At 37.8% G+C, this 20,126-nt stretch overlaps 3 protein-coding genes across 4 annotated transcripts; 1 reads left to right on the top strand and 2 right to left on the bottom strand.

Moving 5' to 3' along the window:
* Positions 1-2,215: 2,215 nt before the first annotated feature.
* On the bottom strand, positions 2,216-5,016 carry LOC113048684 (DNA-directed RNA polymerase III subunit RPC8-like). The gene is made up of 6 exons (XM_026210536.1): positions 4,493-5,016; positions 3,768-3,864; positions 3,543-3,629; positions 3,028-3,091; positions 2,695-2,923; positions 2,216-2,609 (listed from the first exon to the last, which is right to left on the bottom strand). Exons 1-6 carry the CDS (start codon positions 4,601-4,603, stop codon positions 2,559-2,561), a joined length of 639 nt encoding a protein of 212 aa, XP_026066321.1. The 5' UTR covers positions 4,604-5,016; the 3' UTR covers positions 2,216-2,558.
* Positions 5,017-7,062: 2,046 nt separating this feature from the next.
* On the top strand, positions 7,063-12,257 carry LOC113048670 (protein Tob2-like). Of its 2 annotated transcripts, XM_026210531.1 has the most exons (3): positions 7,063-7,276; positions 7,551-7,598; positions 9,106-12,257. In XM_026210531.1, exon 3 carries the CDS (start codon positions 9,372-9,374, stop codon positions 10,527-10,529), a length of 1,158 nt encoding a protein of 385 aa, XP_026066316.1. In that variant the 5' UTR covers positions 7,063-7,276; positions 7,551-7,598; positions 9,106-9,371; the 3' UTR covers positions 10,530-12,257. The 2 variants fall into 2 exon arrangements, with proteins under 2 accessions (XP_026066316.1, XP_026066311.1); XM_026210526.1 differs by lacking the exon at positions 7,551-7,598.
* A 1,860-nt stretch (positions 12,258-14,117) lies between these two features.
* LOC113048662 (thyrotroph embryonic factor-like) lies at positions 14,118-18,131 on the bottom strand. Its single transcript, XM_026210521.1, has 4 exons — positions 17,873-18,131; positions 16,684-17,019; positions 16,059-16,279; positions 14,118-15,002 (listed from the first exon to the last, which is right to left on the bottom strand). Exons 1-4 carry the CDS (start codon positions 17,985-17,987, stop codon positions 14,787-14,789), a joined length of 888 nt encoding a protein of 295 aa, XP_026066306.1. The 5' UTR covers positions 17,988-18,131; the 3' UTR covers positions 14,118-14,786.
* Positions 18,132-20,126: the final 1,995 nt, after the last annotated feature.

The following is a 20,126-nucleotide window of genomic DNA, read 5'->3' as shown; positions in this document are numbered from 1 at the left end:
ACAATCTGCAACTAGATGGATGTACTGTTACTTCCTCTACAGTCAGAAATCTGGGTGTTATATTAGACAGCAATTTGTCTTTTGAAAATCATATTTCCAATGTTACAAAAACTGCATTCTTCCATCTTAGAAACATTGCCAAGCTATGAAACATGTTATCTGTTTCTGATGCAGAAAAGCTAGTTCATGCATTCATGACCTCTAGACTGGACTATTGTAATGCACTTCTAGGTGGTTGTCCTGCTTCTTCAATAAACAAGCTACAGGTAGTCCAAAATGCAGCAGCTAGAGTCCTTACCAGGTCAAGAAAATATGATCATATTACCCCAATTTTACATCTTTACAGATGACTTATTTACCCAGTAACGAACGCTACGTAAACTTCTGCGAATGCGATGTTTGTTCTGAGACTCTTCGGGCCACAGGGTCGTGTGGGATATTAAATATTTGCATGTGTGCACTTGAGTAAAGTCTGTTTCAGATTCAAACGTTCCTGTAATGCAGCAGACTCTGCACCCTTCGTCTTTCAAAAGCCTTCCCATGGTGCATTGCTTCCTAGGAGCTGATGGTCTGTGAACTGTTGAACACAAGGTAGGCCTACCACATGTACTTATCACTGCTATGCTGCAATAATCATCTTCATCTTTCTCACAGTGTGTGTGTGTGTGTGAGAGAGAGAGTTTATATTCAAGACGGCACGAAAGCATGCTTTGTCTTCCACGAGAGCTTAAAGAGATCAGACTGGTTACAGTCTCTGTAGGGTTCGCGCGCAAGTGTGTGACGTGAAATCTGGCCTCGTGACGTCAGAGCCGCCGGACGGAGGGCAGGCAGTGCCCCGAAGTCTCGTCAGATGACTACACAGCGTCTGTGGAGGCGTTATCATCATATTATGCGATTATTTTGAGAACCAGCACAATAATGCGCTTGAAATAACTGTTGTTTAGGGCGCGCTAAAGTTTGAAACACGGCCGGTGTTCTGTCGATTTGTCCTACGCTGTCAGATTTTCCTACCTCCCACCAAAACAGTGGGTAGTACAATTCCACAACGAAAATTCTACTGTAAAGTTATGGTTTATTAACGTCTACACCTACCACAACCCTAATCATACCCTTACAGTACTGCAAATACAGTAATTATGTGTTATATTCGCGGTTGTAGCTAGAAGGGATACAGTTACAGGAAACCAACAATAAATATTATTTTCTACCAATTAGATTGCGTTTTTATTAAAGTCTACACCTACCCCAACCCTAAACCTACCCTTACAGTAATGCAGATACATTAAATATCGTTGTTTAGCATGAGACAAAGGACGCGATATTGATGTGCGCGTGCGCAGTAAACCCGCGTAGGAAAATCTGACAGGGTAGGATAAAATGTCAGGACACCGGACATAAACTAAAGGTGGGCGACAGGGTGGGATCACGCCTAAAATAAACAAGCACTCAGTTTAATTATTCTATGTCTGTTATTAGATTATATGCACGGTTATCTATAGTACACACATCACGGGAGTATTAAATACAGCAAAATAAATAAAGACAAACGCCCAAATAAATGGACTAAGAGCAGAAATGTACTGTCTGGAGCTGGCAGACGCTTCCGTCCCGTCCCGTGGATCACCGTTATATTAGATGAGGAGCCCATGTGTCGGAGGAGATCCCCGTTCACACACTCTTACCGGGAGAACCGACGCGTCTGTTCGCGCATCCTCACGACGATGATGCACTAAAGTCGTTCCGTCTCGTGCCATATGAGATTCTGAAAACAGCTGTCAGCTGACAACACATGCAGGTAGTGTCTAGTACTTTACAGGAAATATAATAAACATGCTGACATTGGCACAATGGCTATTACAACAATGTGGAGACAGCTGAGATAAAAAGACATAAAAAAAATTAATACAAATGTTTCTGAAATGATGCATGCATTATGTCAATGTAAACCTCTATATCCCCAGAACACTACAGCAAAATATTGAAATAACTGGCTGAAAACCTTTTTTTGTTGGTGAAAATACTAATGGTCTACTAATGCACAGTATAAGTCATTGTAAATATATATAAATTATATTACTGCAAAATACAGTAACTGGAGAAAATAAAAAGAAAACAAATTTAGCAGTCTTATAAATTAGAATACTCCATCAATATGAAATTTAAATACAACATGACATGCATTTAACAAAATGTATATAAATAAGACTTTAGTCAGTACAATTTAAACATTTTTATTTTATTTTATTTATTCCATTATTGTGCCTTAACAGGCAGCCTGAAGGAAATAAAAAAATATCCAAAAACCATATATAAATGATCACACAAAAATATTTCATTCAGAGTGAGAAAAAAAATATCATTTGCTAAACACTTTTTTTTCTATAAAGTAAATTCTGTAGGACACAGCAAGTCTTTAATTATACCCAAAATATCACAATCCTCCAAAAAAATGCGTCCTCCATTGGTCGGCATCAGCTGCTCACTGATTGGTCCACAGAACTTAAGTTAATGCAGTCGTATGAGAAGTTTCAGCTGGTGTTTATGACACAAAGATATTGTTAACCGTTCCACCAGGAGAGAAGACCCAGCCCTGGTTCACTTACAGATCCCTGCAGGAGAAAACAAGAGATGTTTGTGGATGGAACAGGTTCTACACTCATAACAGCGATCGTATTAAAGGTCTAATATCCTCACGATGAGTGTGTAGGGAGCCTCTTTCTGCTGCGCGCTGTCCTCCGCTCCTGCAGGTGGCGCTGTGTCTGCGCTCGCAGCATCCTTCTCTGTGCTGGGACCGGTGGGTGAGGTGTCGATGAAGACCTCGTCCACCACCCGGAAGCGGATCTCCTCGCCCTGGTCCATGAAGAGGTCGTGAGCGCCCTCGTCTGTCTCGTACTCCCACACCCACACCTGCTCCGCCTCGTCGCTAGCACAGCCGTCAAGGAACAGAGCATGCTGGGAGATGATGCTACACATAAACTAATAAGAGTTTAATGTGAATGTGTTTGCAGACGTGATCGTTCAGGATACAATTTAGCCGGCTGCTGTAGTGACTCCGGTGGGATGATGATGTCATCGAACAATCCGAGGCTCACTGTGGAGACGACACACACACACACACACACACACACACATTATTCGCCAATTCAATCGTTTTCCAATGATCTTTTCATTTTTGATTTCCAAACGGCTTTCATATTCGGCTTTGTTCTCGAAACATTTTGACTTTATCCTTGAAACATTTCGACTTTATTGTCTTTTCGACATTATAAAATGTTTTCTCAACTAGCTGAAATAAAATGTTTAAGTGTATAATTAATATTTATTTTCGGTAACATCTTATATGTAGATTTTTTTTACTTTTTGTTTGAAATGAAAATGAGAATGTTGGCAACTAGCTGAATTTTTTTAATACATTTTACTTCAGTTAACATTTTATTTTATTTCAAGTTATGACCTTTTTTTTTTATGGTTATGGTTTTAGTTAACACTGAAGAACACATGAAGATAACTTCAGTTTTTTGTTTGTTGGTGTCCTTTCTCACCATGAACACCTTCAGCACTGCAGCCCTTAATCTTCCCAACCAGGATCTCATCCAGGAACGGGTGGAAGACCACGTATCGAAAGTGAACTGCAGGAGAGAGAGAGAGAGAGAGAGAGAGAGAGAGAGTGAGAGAGACACACACACACACACACACAGAGAGAGAGAGAGAGAATGAGGTTTGGTGGAGTAATTGCGGTGAGGCACAGAGACGTAAGAGCTCAGCACCTTTAGTATGAGACGCTCCGTCTCCAGGAAAGATGAAGGAGTCCTCCAGTTTAGTAATGTCATACAGACAGACACACAACCCCACCTTATACACCACCTGCAGACGGAGAGATGGAGGGATGGAGGCGTTAGACGGGCTCGATGGGTTATAAGACCTGAATGTCTTTGAGAATGACTCTAAGCATCTTCTGCTCAACAAGGCTGCATTTATTTGATTTGTTATTAGAGTTATCAATGTCGGCAACAGTCGTGCTGCCACATCCTTATTGAACAAAAGTTGTAATTTATTAAAAAGGAAAAAAAAAAAATTTACTGACCCCAAACTTTTGAACAGTAGCGTATATTGTTAAAAAATATGTATATTTTATACACATTCTCTTTTTAACCTTTTATTCATCAAATAATCTTGAAAAAAAGTATCACAGTTTCCAAAAAGAAAAAAAAATCACTTAGCAGCACAACAGTTTCAACACTGATAGTATATCGGCATATTAGAATGATTTCTGAAGATCACGTGACACTGAAAACTGGAGGAATGATGCTGAAAAATCACAGAAATTAATTAGATTTTAATGTATGTTCAAATAAAATGAAATTTTACATCGTAATAATATTTCACACAATATTTTTTTTAATCAGATAAATCCAGCCTTGATGAGCAGAAGACACTCCTGTAAAGTTTTATAATTAAATGTGTGGATGTTGATGTCTGGGTCTCTGCTCACCTTGTTGGCGAGTTTCTTGTTGAGTTCTTCTGCGATCGCTTCGTTCAGCTGCCGATGAAAGCTCCAGGGCGGGATCCGGACCGTGTCCACCATCTCCACCAGCACGAACATCCTGAACCAGAACCAGAACCAGAACCAGAACCAGACCCGAGCCGAGCTCTCAACACGAGGAAACCGGACTAAAGGACGCGCTGCGAGCTGCTGCACACCCGAGATATTATAAAGACCGCGCGCATCACATCTATCAGCTTCTGATCTATGAATCTGTCACTCTTTCAGGCTCTGGGATGAGAAGTTGCTGCGGGTTTTCTGTCATATTACCCCTCCTTACACCTGAAGCCTCAGCAGCCCGTGTTTGTGTGCAGACAGATGTTATCCAGCTGCTCCGGTTCATACATTTACATTATTAATAACCCATAATCTCTCATGATTCGAGCTCACCGAGTGACAACAGCTACACACATGGGCTGAATCACGACAGCCTCTGGCGCTTTACGGCACTGACATCACGTGATGTGGACACGTTTAAATTTTGTTTTAAGAATTAAAAGCCAAATTGCTTGCAGGACTATTTGTGCTGTAATACTTACATAAAAATACATAATACGCTTTATTTTCGTAAAATAATTTCTACTTTTTTTATAATTTTTTTATTGTCTTTTATGTTTGTAAATGTTGCCATTCATTGCAAAAAATAAAATGAAATAAATAAAATAAACACTTGCAAAATAAATCATATAAACTAATATTAATGAACTAATATTAATTAATCTTACATTAAAATATAAAATATATATTTTCCGTTTATGTGTGTGTTTGTGTGTGTATGTATATATATATATATATATATATATATATATATATATATATATATATATATATATACTCACAAAGATGTAAAAAAATTAAATCAAAGATGTTATACTAATGTCAGATTGATAATTCATCATTCATGCATAATTGTTTTGTGTCGATCAAGTTCCAAATAATGTCAGTACCTAATAAGGATTGTGACACTTGCAAAAAAGTTTTATTAATATTTACTTGATATTAATGTATTACATAATTAATATGTTCAAATTCAGTGTTTAGTGCTCAGTTCAAAGAATAATGACTAAAATCTAATGTGTGTTTCTACATTTATCAGAAAAACATTTTTATGACACCTGAGACACACTTCAAACAAAAATATATGAATCCTCTCCTATGCCCTTAATTCTTGTTTCTTATGTTTTATTGAGGTGGTTTTACTTCTAAGACTGATATTAAATATCAAAAATATAAATGAAAAATTGTTCATAAAATTTAGTCTGATAAAGAGATTTCATCATAATATTTAAGATTTTTAAGATATTGTGACTGATATTTGATAAGTGTAATAGTTTAATGCCTTGCCTCTATGCTTGTTTACATTCCTGCTGTCCACTGACGTTCCTCAAACCTAACCTCAAAGAGGAGAGAGATTCAATGTTCAGGAACAGGTTAGGCTGTCAGAAATAAATCAGAGACTGTGTAAATGTTGAGACACTTAGTTGAGTGCAGCTCATGCATATAAAAGCCATTCAAATGTCAATTGTACAACAGATATATTTTAGCAAGCATGTGAACATTAGGACCGAAATAAGATGTTTAGATGGGACACACTATCTTATGGCCCAGTAAAAATGAAGAGACGTAATATCGGATGTGTCATGTTGATGGTAAACCACATATCTGACATTTTAACAAATAATAAATTCCTAAAACATATTCCTAAATTATATATATATATATATATATATATATATATATATACTACTAATTACTAATTGTTTTGTAGTAGTAATGTATTAGTAATACCTAGTATTAGTAATTAGTATTACTAATTTTCTTTGGATCTATAATTATTATTGTTTGGGTTGTCTTTAGGTTGACGTCAAGTTACTTTTAATTTGTTTTTAATTTCATAAAACTTTAATAAGAATAAAAAAATTAAATGAATGAATGAAAAAAATATATACCGTAAGCTCTCATTGCTTCGATGTGTTGTCTAGAAACTCCAATTCCCATCATGCCCGTTGTCACGCGCCGAATCGACTTCACCCAGCTCGCGCCAGCCAATGACTGCACTGTTGCTATGACATCTTTTATTTTTAGCCTTCTGCAGCACAGCCTCGCCTGATTAATTACAGACGAAGAGAAATAAACGTCTTATAAATATAAAATAAAATGCCATATAAGCATGATTTTAACATTATGGATAATAAAACACCTAAACAACTAAAATATTTAAAATAAACACTGATTTATTCGCCTGCAAAATCAAGTATATATATATATATATATATATATATATATATATATATATATATATATATATATATATATATATATATATATATATATATATATAATACTCAATAAATATAAATGAGCTTTAGAGCGTCTTAACAAACTAGTGACCTCTCACTCATCTTGGTGGGTTAAATTATTGCGCAAGATCTAATCAGTAAGTAGTTCCAGCTGAATACACGTCATAGCGCAGGGCGGAGCGATATAAATGCGCGAGGCTGTCAAACCGAAGTTTCCACGGACGCGCACGCGAGCAGGGGAGCGTCACGCCGTGACATGAGATAAATTAAACCTAAAATTAAGCAAAACACAAGTGCGTTTGAATCAAAACATGACACAAGGCAGCGATTCTTTGTGAAGGATTTCTTCAAAGCCTCAAGCACGAATAATTTCTGATATCTGTGTAATTAATGGAGAAAATATGCGCAGGATATAAACAAGAGCTTTTTATCAGTAAGTAACGTTACTTGATTCATTTCTATTTAAATTACCGACTGTTTTCATCAGTGACAGTAGAATTGATTGGTGCTGGACTTGATGTTGAACGTAGCTACATATTCAGTCTTTGTTTTTATTAATATTATTTATTATTTTTTGGAATGATTTGTTAATTTTAGATTGTCAAGAAGTAACATCTAAAGACACAATATTATGACTCTACTTGATGATATGTGCGGTATTTGCGTGTAACCCTGTGTGAGATCTTGCTGAATGTGTGTTTGCACAGATGTCCTTGTCTTTAATGGTGTTCTGAGGAGACTATAACAGGCCAAAGGTTTGCTAAAGCTGATTATTCCTCTGCTGTCAGCGGCTAACAGCTGCTGGACATTTATAAGCTCATTTCATATCAGTCATGTCAGACATCACTTCATGGAACACGCTGTTCTAATGCAATTTTGTGTGTGTTAACTGGAAAACCGTAAGTTAAGTTATTTTAAAATAAAAGTAAGTTTCTTTGAGGGAACCCCCATCATCTGCTTCATTTGTTTGTGTTGTCATCAGCACTATTATAATCATGTTTAAGTGTGTTGTGTTAGATAACAGTGTTTGGTTCAATTGTGTAGTCTACATTGAACATTATAAAGTCGAGAGGGAACTATTTGTTTGGTGTTTTGATGAAGCTGGTGTCATTTTTGGAGGTGATGTGAACCCCCTGGGTGTGTTATCTGATGGGGGTGTAAACAAACATCTAGGCTTGTGGATAATGGTTTAGGAATAATATTCTGTCAGTCGCTGTTTATGTTCTGGCACTCGGTCAAACTCTGACATTGAGTGACATTGAAAACACGACATTATTATTTTTATTTATTTATTATTATTATTTTTTTTAGGTGGACACTTCTCGTTTAGTTTATCAATTAATAATTCCAACGCGTATTAAATGACAGCATGAAACCTCGAACTGAGATTATATTTATTTCTAAAAATGTCATGCATTTTAAATAAGATAACTGCAGAAGGAAAACATAGAATCACTTAACATATGCCCATATATCTAAACCGCGTTTTGATTTTAATAGTTTTTTTTATTATTATGAAATAACAGTGCTGGTATTTAAGGGCACTACTTAACGCGTCTCTTTTCTGAAGAATGATCCGTTTCATGACATTTACCAGCGGTTACTGTCCTCAAATGTGCTACAGCTCATCGTGGATCCGCCTCTGTTAGAAATCCAACAAGGGCGGTGCATTTATAAAACGGGCTTTAAATGAGCTTATCAGTGTTTTGAAGATGCGGAGGCGTCACATCAACATTTACACGCACGGTGATGACGTCAAAGGCGGCGGCGTGGTGCATGCCGGGAGTTGTAGTTTTTAACTCATGCCTTCAACAGCACCATTTTATCAGCAGTTTACAGGGTTTCCCCTCAGATGGTTTAATTTTTAGCTAATTTAGGTAGAATGTATTACAGTAAGTGTATGTCATTTAAGGTGCAGGTAAATTATAAACCACAAACCAGTGGTTTGTTTGTAAAGTGTATACTCTGGCACAGTCAAAAGTGATGAGATTCCACTATTGGGACAAAAATGATATTCCCTGAGCTTGAAGTAATATCTCTTTGTAGAACATTCCCTCTTAGTGTTTCTTTGAGCTAGTGTGAGTGGATGGGTGCATTTGGGGGCAAAGGTTCCTCTCTTTGCACGTTATACTAAGTGCTTTAGCCAGAGGAACAAATGAGGGATTTCATTAAGATAATCACAGATTGGTACCTTGGCCTCAGCATCTACAGTCATACTGTGTATTAATATCATGTTTAACTGGTGTGTCTTTGTCTTTCTAGAGGCTTTGACGAAACCGGATCTTAGAAAGCTGCTGTCCAGTCTTCATACATCAGTGCTTCAGGGTGAAGATTTTTAAAGATCAACTGATCTCTGACAATCACTTTTAAGCAAATTCTGAACAATAATCCAAAATCAGAGGCCCTTGCTTTTAAATTGACGTTTAAGGTCAAGACTAAAGGCTTTCACCTGGATATATGCAAGAGATGATAGGACAGCCATAAATTTCTATAACTGAAGGAACTTTCAAGACATAATCAAATTCATCATGCATCTGGAAGTTAAAGTTGCGTTGAACTTCATCGTGTCCTACTTGTACAACAAGCTCCCGCGCCGTAGGGCGGATCTGTTTGGTGAGGAGTTGGAGCGTATCCTGGTGTCCCGCTTTGAAGGGCATTGGTACCCTGAAGCTCCTTTACGAGGTTCTGCCTTCCGCTGCCTGCATCTGGGAGCTCCCAGGGACCCTGTGGTGGAGCTGGCAGCCAGGAGGAGCGGTCTGGACACAGAGGAGGTCCATGCCAATGTTCCCCCCGAGCTCAGTATTTGGATCGATCCTTACGAGGTGTCCTACCAGATTGGGGAGAAGGGTGCTGTGAAAGTCCTCTATACGGAGGATCTCCCAGGTTTAGGGGGTGACGCCGAAAGGTCCGACGTTGCTCTCAAAGGAGATGTGGAGTTCGAGGATGTCAGGAGTCTGGGCTTTAACCCAGAGGCTCAGGTGTTTGTTCCCATCGGTGGCCAGGTGTCGCCAGTTATGCTACAGTCACACTCCAGTTCGCCAGCTCCCCTTTCTACCTCATCTTGCCCGGGACTGTTCGGTTACGCCGCTCCCAGCACTCCCACCAATCCCAGCACTCATTCCTCCAACACATCTACCCCCTCACCACCTGGCAGCAGCCTTTTGTACTCTACACCCAACTCGCGGCCCATACCTCAGCCGATCACCTTCACCACAGCCAGCTTCGCCGCTACCAAATTTGGCTCCACTAAGATGAAGTGTGGGAACCTTGGAGTTGCCTCCGGTTCTGGTGTTGTCACAGGTCCGCAACAGAGGATGATCACGTGCTCCCCAAGCACCATCTCCCCACCGGGGCTGGTCAAGCACAAACCCCTTTCCCTCTCCATGCACTCTCTAGCTGGACCCATCCCAAGCCAATTGTCTCCTAATGCCAAAGAGTTTGTGTTTCCCGCTTCCCAGAGGCCCCTCTACTTTGATGTTGAAGGTCCATCAATGGCACCATTCCAGGCTCCACACCCACAAGCCTCCTTTGATCCATTCTCCAGTCCACAACCAGGACAGGCTGTGGGAATCATTGGAGGCAACAGTGGGATTTCCTTCATAGATAAACCTCCATTTGTGGAAGGACTCGGATACAACCTGCAGTACTCCAGCCAGGCCTTCCAACCTGTGGTACTGGCCAATTAAAGTCTCAGAGCTGAAGAGATCCCAGTGCTGAAACGCTTTACTCGAGGACATTTTTTTTCTTCCCTCCATAAATCATTAACTACCACCATGATAAATCAAGAGTATTATGACTACTAATTGAGTGTTACTTGTGATTATTTTCCCTTCATTTGTTTCTGGTTTCATGATGTTGTTTATTTTTTATGAATATCTCTTGGAGTAACCAACCTCCTGTTGCACAGGTGTTTTTGCGTTTGTTGTTTTCACGAATGAGTCACTTTATTTCCCTAATATTTGTCTCTCTAATCTGCTTTGATTAATGCTACTTTTTAAAATCAACTCTGGGGAAAAAGCTAATATTCTTACAGAAGATTCTAGATGTCTAAAAGGGATTTTTGGATGGTGTTTATGTTGAGAAATACGACACCCTGGAGATTACAGCCACGTTAACAGTTCGGTCACACCTCAGTGGTCATAATTGATTATTTATGGTAATTTTATGTTCTCTGAACCGACATGGGTCTTGTGCTCTTGAGCTGATGATTAAGAGGCAGCTCACGTCTACTACATTGCTTTAGCTTTAGGATTCTCCTTTTCAGTTTGAACACATTAAGTCATATCCTGATGAAACCAGCAAGTGTTTAAACCCATTCCTAGTGAGTCATATTGAGAATTGATGCATATTTTCATACTCTCAGATCTCGTTAGTTCAGACACATAAGACAAACAGGCCGAAAGATTGATTGCAGGATTGTTGAAGTCTGATTGGTTTCACACTTGGGTTCCCAGTAGGAAGTGCGTGAAGGTAACCATTGGAGGTTTTGATTAACCACTGATTGTCTTTGAATGGGACAGGACACGAGATTAAAGGTCATTGGTGTGGAGACACTCCGAATAGCTTGCCAGCACAGAGACGTATGTTGAATTTAACGCTATTTTTATGTTCCTAAGGTCGTAAATGGTGGTGATGCTACAGTGAAAATTGCACTTTGTATTCTCCACTCTAGGACTATGAATGTTACCTCATATATTCTGACTGCAGTGGCTGTGTTTTGTGAAGCGTTTTATTGAGCTAGTATGGAGGCTGGCGTTCTAGAATCTTCCTGAAGGTAGAAGCCAATGCTGGCTTCCTTTGTGACATCACTTCCCCTCAGCGTTCCCTTCTGTCCAGTCCAGCAGCATTGCACTTTACGCACCGGATCTTTGGAAACTCCTGTAATGCCTCACAGTAAACGCTATATGCTAGATGCTAAAGGTCCTTTACTCGCCCTTTAATGGCCAATTATGTTTGAACTATAGCTTGGAAATGTAGTTTAAAGATTGTATTAAAAAATTGGTGAGATGTTTGGGTGAGACTGTTGTTGTGATGTCCCTCCTTGATATTTGAAATGTGAACATCAGCTTCATGATTATTCTCTCATTTCCATTGGTTTCATTTGGGGGGTGGGCGGGGTTTAGATTTCTGTCTAAATGCTATGACTGGGTGTATTTTTACATTTGTTTGTAATTTATTTACAATTTTTCTATTTTGTTTTGTGAGTTTTTTTCAAAAGAGTTATCTACGGCATTTATAAAGCAAATTAAGAGATATATACGACTATGACGTGAATATGTATATATTTCTTATGTTCAAAATCTTTTGTTTAGTTTCTTACGTGCTGAAGTTATTTTTTCAGAAATAACTATATGAATATAAATGCAATATATGCAAGATGAAATGACTAATAAAATGTTTAACAAAGTGCTGAATGTACAGAAGTCATTCATTTGAAGACAAGTTGGTTTTGGTTTGAGGTTTCTACGGTTTATTGGACCATTTTGACGTACGTTTGGTTTCTTTATACAGTTTATCAAATGAAAACATTAAGTGTTGCAAAGAAGGATTTATATAAACCTAGCATCCTTAATGTTTAAAATCGAAATGTTTAGCTCCTTAGTCGGTTTCTCTTACATTAACAATATCATTGAACCTTAAATGCAGAAAAATGCAGCAATCCTTTAATCATTTTGTTATTGCCCATCCTGTCTATTGGGAAACATGGATGGAAGTTATCCGTAATTTAAGACATTCCTGATAGTATTGCAATGTAATACAAAAGGACACAGTTCCCAATTAAATAAATCCAAGTCTTCCAGGTTTGTAAAGCAACTCAAACTCTTTGTTTGTGACTGGAAACTGTCTGAATTTTCAGCAGAACCGTTTTTTTGTTTCTGAAAAATAAACTAAAATAAACGATCTTCTGCTTTATCTCTAAAATATTTAGAAAATGAATGACATTATAAACTGAATGATTTCATATCCAACAATATATTAAAAAAATCACTATATATTCAAAAACTTTGGAAAAACTTATTAAAGTCTTATTTTCATGTTTAAAAGAGAAAAAAACAAGGTTTTTATTTTGTCTCAAGCATATAAAGGTGATTTCGTTCTCCTTCATATTCAGATCAGTGTGTGTCTGAAGCAGATGTTATGTAATAACACTGGAGTGTAAGGATGATTGTTACGTAACATCGTACTGAGAATAATAACAATGAACCCACACAATGGAGCACACACACAGACACACACACACACACACCCTGCGGTCTTTGTACAGACAGAACTGCACTAAAAGCATTAGCAGGATGTATTTGTACAGTATTATTTATGCTCACAGATGCTCATAAGGTCACTGATCATCTCCGCAGTGACAGCCGTAGTACCACACACGTGATGTCATCAGCAGCAGCCAATCACAGCACAGATCCATCACGACCTCAGCAAGGTCAAATCACTGAGATCTGGCTTTATTAACATGCATGATATGGGATACAGTCTTAACACACTGGTTAAACCAGATGAAAGTGACTTTATAAAAACAACAGCACTCTTTTTTTTTTTTCAAAATGTCTTTATATTGAAAGTTACATGTTTTATTAAAGACAAAACCAAGTCAGAATGCTACATTTGAGTTTCATAGAGAACGTGAACGGATAGAGAGTTTTTTCTCCATATATGGAAGAGAAGGACACGCCCACTGCACAGCATCACCATGACAACAGCATGCACAAACAACTGTTCAATATACAATTGATTTACTTCAAACCCATTGTAAAAAAAACATCTTGATGACTTACGACATTAGTTTATATAATGCAATGTATATGTGCAACTATTATATATTACAACGGTAAAATATTATTAGATGGTTATTTTGTTGTCATATATAGTGATTGTAAAAAAAAGAAAAAGATCTGTTAAAAATACAAATATAAATAAAATTGTGGTGTTCATGAATTTGTTTGAGCATTGAAAAAGCATGATATGTGTAATCTTAATCTATCAAAATCCATAAACACTGGAAGCACATTATTTCGTCTTTGTTTTTAAATACACTAAAACCGGCGATAAACGTTGAGAGATGCTAGTACTGCTAATGCTAATGTCATCGACTGGAATAAATCACACTCACGCCACAATGGTTTTACCAATGCAACAATTGATCTAAAAATGCATTATTATTATTCTAATAATTCATTGAAGTATGTAATAACGAATCTGTCATTGATAAGAATGTAAAAAACGAAAGTTACATTTGCATTTCAACTGATGCTGAGCTGCCCGACTAAAATGGTATTTTAAAAATAAATAAATAAATAAAAGACACTCGTCAGAAACATCTGATCTGAGGTAAAGATGAGTTGCACATTATTGCCGTGGATCAAACCCCGAACACAAACCAGATCCAGTGGATGAGTCACTCGTAGTTAAACCCAAGCGCAGACGCTCACGTTACAATAATCGCCCGCTTAACTCTGGTGAAGAAGTGTTTGAATCGCTCTAGAGTTAATCTGCATGACAGAAGTGTCGACTCTACACGATTAGGTCATTCCCGACAAACGACGACACTAGCAGACGAAATACAAGCGTATATATATTTACGGACTTCACCTTCACAGATCGTGACCATCCGTCGCACGCTCGTTTACGAGGAATAAAGAAAAGAATTGCTTCATATCGAGGGTCATGCGCTTGTTTTCTGCGAAAAACCTCTTGTACACAAACATAGACACATTATCTCGTCTTCATACCGAATGAGAGGGCAGAATGAGGAGGTCAAAGGTTATGTTGTGTTATCATATGACTTCTTCTTCTTCAAACGTTCTTTACAAACACACGCTCGTGTCGTTCTCGTCCGCCTCCTGCGCGGCGCCATATTACCCACAATCCCCGGCTGTGTGACTGCGGTGTGAATTATAAGGGAGACTGATGTGTGTCGGGGTGAAGCATGTCCCTCACAGCGAGCCGTACTTGGCCTCGTACAGCAGCATGATCTTCTTGCAGCGGCCGCAGTCTTTGCGCAGCTCGGCCACTTCCTGTCGGAGCGCCGCGTTTTCCCGCTCCAGGAAGGAGGCGCGAACGGCGATCTGGTTCTCCTTCAGACGGCGGGCGTCACGCGAGCGCTTCGCTGCCATGTTGTTCTTCTTCCTCCGCGACCAGTACTTTTCATCCTGCAGAGAAATGCAAACATCTCATTAACGAAGCGGCTAAAACAAGCTTTAGCTTTACATGTCGTAACATTAACAAAACAACACTGTACATGTATTACAAAAAGCATCAGCAATTTTATCCTTAGTTTAAATTCATGTGCAATACAGCGTGTCCATCCACATTTTCAGCAGCCTTGGTTCCCCAAGAATATTCTTTTTTCCTATAATGATTTTAAGAAGTCTTTGTTAAAGGATTATAAACTATAATCCAAACCAACCAGCTACAAGCAGCAATCACAACATTAGAAAAGATATGCTTCAAATCAATGAAAAAATGAATTATTTACAGTGCTATAAAGTATTTCAAGCAATGTCATATAATATTATATATATATATATATATATATATATATATATATATATATAATAAAAATAGCTTATTGCTAAAGTTGTTTGAGTATAGAATCAATGTAGTTGAGGTTTATTGTATTGCAAGATATATATAAATATTAGTGTTATTTTAGCATTATTGATATAATTTGTAATTTAATATTAATATAATTTTTACATTTAATTATATTATATAATTATATTATATTTTTATAATATTTAGATTTAATATTAAAAAATATATATATTTTAATTGTAATATTTTGTTTTAATTGTGTTGCGTTTTTTTGTCATTTTTATTAAAATAGATCTATTTTGTTTTTATAATTTTTATTTTTAGTACTTCACGTTAAATTCGAAATGTTTTCTTGACAACAAGCAGAAACAAATACGTTTTTAAAATATTATATTTAATTGAACCTTTATTCTACTTTAAATAAGTTTTTTTTTTATGTTTTCAATTAATGATAATAATTTCCCTAATTTACCCAATTCATGTTCCAGGTGTTATTGTGATTGATTCATTGGTGACCATAAATAAAATAAAAACAATTAAAAACAATAACGATATGATCTGTATTGGTACCCAATAGCAGCTTTAGATTATCCAGTCTGTTTGTGATGGAGAAGCAGCTCATTCTGAATGACTGGATGTTTTCGGTAAGTTCTCAGAGGGTTCGGTCTCACCTTGGCCTCTGCAGGAACCAACACTTTTTTGGCTTTCTTGATCATGGGCTGTGGCTTGAGCTCGTCCACAGAGAAGCGATGTTTGCGTGGATTGAAGAGCTCTCCTCCGGGAACGCTGGACAGCACCAGGTCCGTGGGGTCCGGCTGGAAGGCCACGCTCACCTCGATCTCCTCTGGGTCGATCGGAGGGGGCGTCACACGGTCCGGGGCCGCTTGGACTTCTGGGAAGGTGAAAACAGAGCGATGTATGGCTGCTCTAATATAATCATCAGATTAAAATATTTTTCCTCTCGCAATTCTTTTTCTGAGACTTTTTTTTCTCTCAGAACTGCCAGTTTATATATTGGAATTCTGAGTTTGTATCTCGCTTTTTTTCTTGGAATCCTCAAGAAAAATGGAATTCAGATTTTTTTCCTCAGAATTCCAAGTTTGCTTCTTAAAATTATCTTTTTTTTCACGGAATAAACACAAATAAGGTAATTGCAAATGTTTAAATGTTCTCAATTCTGACCAAATTTGAGATATAAAAGTCTGAATCGTGAGATCACAAATGCCTTTTTATCCCGTGGTAGATATAAGCTTTCTTAGAAATGTGTTGCTCAAAAACAATGCTCGTATGTCTCACCTGCGTTCGTCTCGATGTTCACAGTGAGCGAGTGGTCCTCAGACTCTTCGTCGTCCTTGTGTTCCTCCTCAGGCATCTGCGGGACGGTTGCCGGCTCCTCGGAGGGTGTGTCTCGGGCTGACGGACCCCTGCTCAGCTCCTCCTCCAGTGTGACGGGGATCTCGTTCTCCAGCAGGAACTCATCCAGGTCCATGTACTCCAGGTGGAAGGTCTCGCCGTCATACGGGATGGTTTTGTCCCAGATGGTGGGGGTGAGAGAGGCCGAGACACCCCCCGAACCACCGCCGCCACCGGATGTCCCGCCGCAGGTCGAACCCTGTTTCTCCTTCTCAATATCTGTCAAATATCACACAAGTTGTGGGTACTGTAGTCTTTACTGTAGTAGAAATGTCAATGCCAGCTACAGTAAGCTTACACATTTTCTGCCAGTTAAATGTGAGTTTGTGAGTCTAGCTGTGTTAGTTATTGGTTTAAAAGTCAGAAAGGATGAGAAAAGAGCTTCACAGATTGGCAAACCAAGAGATGCCCTACTGTGGGTATAAAACGTTAAACTCCTGAATGAGCTTAACTAAACAGAAGAGGAGAAAACACTATATTAGTGTACCATAGTATAACCACTGTTCTTCTGCATTATTAATATGATCATGATTTAGAAGACACTTTAGAAATCCAAATGGGCCATATGTAATGAGTCAGTTAAATTGTTCCCAAATATTTTGACCAATACATTTCCAGGAACTCCACATGATGGTGTTTATACATACTACTTGTACCATGGTATTTTTATGGTACACAAAGGCTTTTCAAAGAATAACATGGTACTTCCACACTGTACATGCCAAAGTAACCACATTATTAACATGGTACATAATTTCACCATTGTTTTTTTTTTTTTTTTTTAGGATTTTAGCCATTCTACGTGTTAACACTGAACAACTTATTCAAATCGTTTTTTTTTTTTTTTAAGCAATGCACATATAAAGGTAGACACGTGGGTCGTGGTATTTTTGAAGTAACAGACATGCAAAATCGTAAATATATCAAAATGCATGCATCTTTGATTTGTTTTGTCTGCGGGAACTTTCTGTTCTTTGAGCGCCCAGTGAACGCGCAGCTGGAGGTGAAGCGAGCGCGTGACCGAACGCGTTGAACGTGTCGAGTTGTTTTCTTGCAGGTTCATGGTTCTTACCGTCGTCTTGATCCTCCAGTATGTTTGGAGGAGGAATATTCATAATCTTCTTCAAAACAAAACCGTTCGACTTCTGCGGGCCGCTGGCCACCGTCACCGACGCCTGTCCGGGCATGATTAGTGCGATATTATGCGGGATGATACACAAACGTCGCTTATATCCGTCAATCCTCCTGTTTCTGTCTGAGAAAACACAAAGCGCTGTAGACTGTACAGGACCTACTCCAGCGTACTGCGATAAGCGCTCGCATATTCATGAGGAACGCGCTGATTGGTGATCTCCCCAACGGCTCATGAATGTTTAAACAGACCAGGGCGCATTCTCGCTCTCTGATAGGTCAACCGTTAATTCAGCGCTTCAACAATGAGCGGGACGAAGCGGACGAGCCTCTTTGTTCAGAAAACATCAAAACAACCTAAGAATGTCATTAATGTCCCTGAACACTGAAAACAGACGAAATCGACGAAACATTTGGATTTATTACCTTTGCATGTATTGTAAAGGGAAAATTAATTACTTTATTATATTTTCACAAGTTAAGGCTAAGATGTTAAGATGCCATTTTTAATTTAACTTCTCAGTACATTAAATCATAACTGCTAAAAGCAATAATAGTGTTAGTGCACTACTACGGTTGTATTTTTCCACCCTAGCGTCGAGCTCGTGCTTTCACACGTGCCGCCGTGCGCGTACGCTGGGTGGGCGGGGCTCTGGCACGTGCGGAGTACAGTTGCCTGAGCGCGCAATGTCTGAGCAAGAATTGCTTGTTTTTGTCATCAGTAGTACTGTGTGGATTATTGCATTTAATGTCAGGGATGATCCCTTATGAACCAATTGCTTTAAATAACGAAGACTGATGGAGAAAAAACGGCAATTATCCACACATCAACTTTACACAGACTAGCAGTTCTCCCAAAAATGACATTAAGGTATTTTATTCCTAATGTCATTCCATGGCTTTTTATTTTGTGGGTCACGAAAAGTGGATTTGTGAAGAACAGAATACCTTTGACATATTCACATATTTTTGTATCGTTATATACCAAGTCCTCTGAATCCTTTTATGATTACCATTTTGTCATTTTGTAGCTTGACAGATTCCCCGTCCTATATCCAGATGACAGATGAGAAGAAAACGACACAGGTTTGGAAAGACATGAATAAATACATTTAGAATCGTCACCCTTTCTAATTGTACATGGTCTCAGTGGATCAGGAGGAAGGTGTGACTTTATATTACCATTGTCTTTATTAACCTCATCTTCTCATAAAAAAAACTGAAAATATCAGTTATAAATTAACTGTTGTTTAATAATTTACATTAGCACATGAAATTATGTAATACATCAACACAGACAATCAGGTTTGTGGTAATTCATCATACAACATTTTTTAAAGGGTAATTCTTGTTTTAAATAAAACAAGAATAAACAATTAATAAGATTGCGTAGCAGTTATAGGAAGTATTTCTGTAAAAGGCTGTACAACAGTGTGAATCACACCTTTAAATAACATTGCATTTAATTTCTTATAACTAATTAACCAAAGTTAGTTTTAATTTTAAAAAAAGGCTATTGCTAATTGTTTGTTCATAATACATTAATGATAATCTAATTAATTGTGAATGCTAAAAATATGTTTGCAATGTAGAGATTAAGAGTAACCGAGAATAACAAATGCTATAAAAGTATTATTGATTGTTCAAGAGATCTAATGTTAACCCAATGAAACCCATTCTAAACTGTTATGTATTCTGCATTTAGAGAGTAATTTTAACAGACAAATTTAGATCAGACATGAAGGAACAAGCTATTTTCTTTTTACGTTTACATTTTAGACTTTATGCAGATTATTTTATTCACAGCTGTTTTAGTATGAGAATAAACAAATCAACAAAATACTCTGATAAATACACATGTCAAAAAAAAAAACACACACACACACACTAAAGATCCCCCCATTGACATCAATAATGAAGAAAAATGTTTATTATAAACCACCCCATTCGTTCATATAAAAAAAAGAGTTATTAATTATTTAACAATGCAGATCTGAAATAGTATTCTGATGATGTCCTGCTTTGAAAGCTGATTGAGCAGATTAAAAACTTCAACATTTAGATTTTAGTGCTAGAATATGAAAATTATGAAGCCATATTTCTAAATGACATCTAACTAAAATAAACCCTTGAACATTATGACTCCACTTTGTACGTGTCTAAAGGTTAATAATATAAGATCCTCGGAGTGGACC

Source organism: Carassius auratus, chromosome 3 (assembly GCF_003368295.1).
Source record: "Carassius auratus strain Wakin chromosome 3, ASM336829v1, whole genome shotgun sequence".
In the NCBI taxonomy this organism is placed as follows: domain Eukaryota; kingdom Metazoa; phylum Chordata; class Actinopteri; order Cypriniformes; family Cyprinidae; genus Carassius; species Carassius auratus.
The sequence above is the reverse complement of the archived record's forward strand: the minus strand, read 5'-3'. Positions and strand labels throughout refer to the sequence as shown.

What these genes read in the sequence shown, in the direction of transcription:
- LOC113048662 (XM_026210521.1), bottom strand. Translation starts at nt 17,987, where the DNA reads ATGCCCGGACAGGCGTCGGTGACGGTGGCCAGCGGCCCGCAGAAGTCG. An exon ending in ACTGGAGGATCAAGACGACG is followed by an intron (nt 17,020 to 17,872) that starts GTAAGAACCATG and finishes GATATTTGACAG; the next exon opens with ATATTGAGAAGGAGAAACAG. An exon ending in TGGTTCCTGCAGAGGCCAAG is followed by an intron (nt 15,003 to 16,058) that starts GTGAGACCGAAC and finishes ATTTCTCTGCAG; the next exon opens with GATGAAAAGTACTGGTCGCG.
- LOC113048684 (XM_026210536.1), bottom strand. Translation starts at nt 4,603, where the DNA reads ATGTTCGTGCTGGTGGAGATGGTGGACACGGTCCGGATCCCGCCCTGG. An exon ending in CGGAGCGTCTCATACTAAAG is followed by an intron (nt 3,630 to 3,767) that starts GTGCTGAGCTCT and finishes TCTCTCCTGCAG; the next exon opens with TTCACTTTCGATACGTGGTC. An exon ending in CAGTGCTGAAGGTGTTCATG is followed by an intron (nt 3,092 to 3,542) that starts GTGAGAAAGGAC and finishes TCGTCTCCACAG; the next exon opens with TGAGCCTCGGATTGTTCGAT.
- LOC113048670 (XM_026210526.1), top strand. Translation starts at nt 9,372, where the DNA reads ATGCATCTGGAAGTTAAAGTTGCGTTGAACTTCATCGTGTCCTACTTG.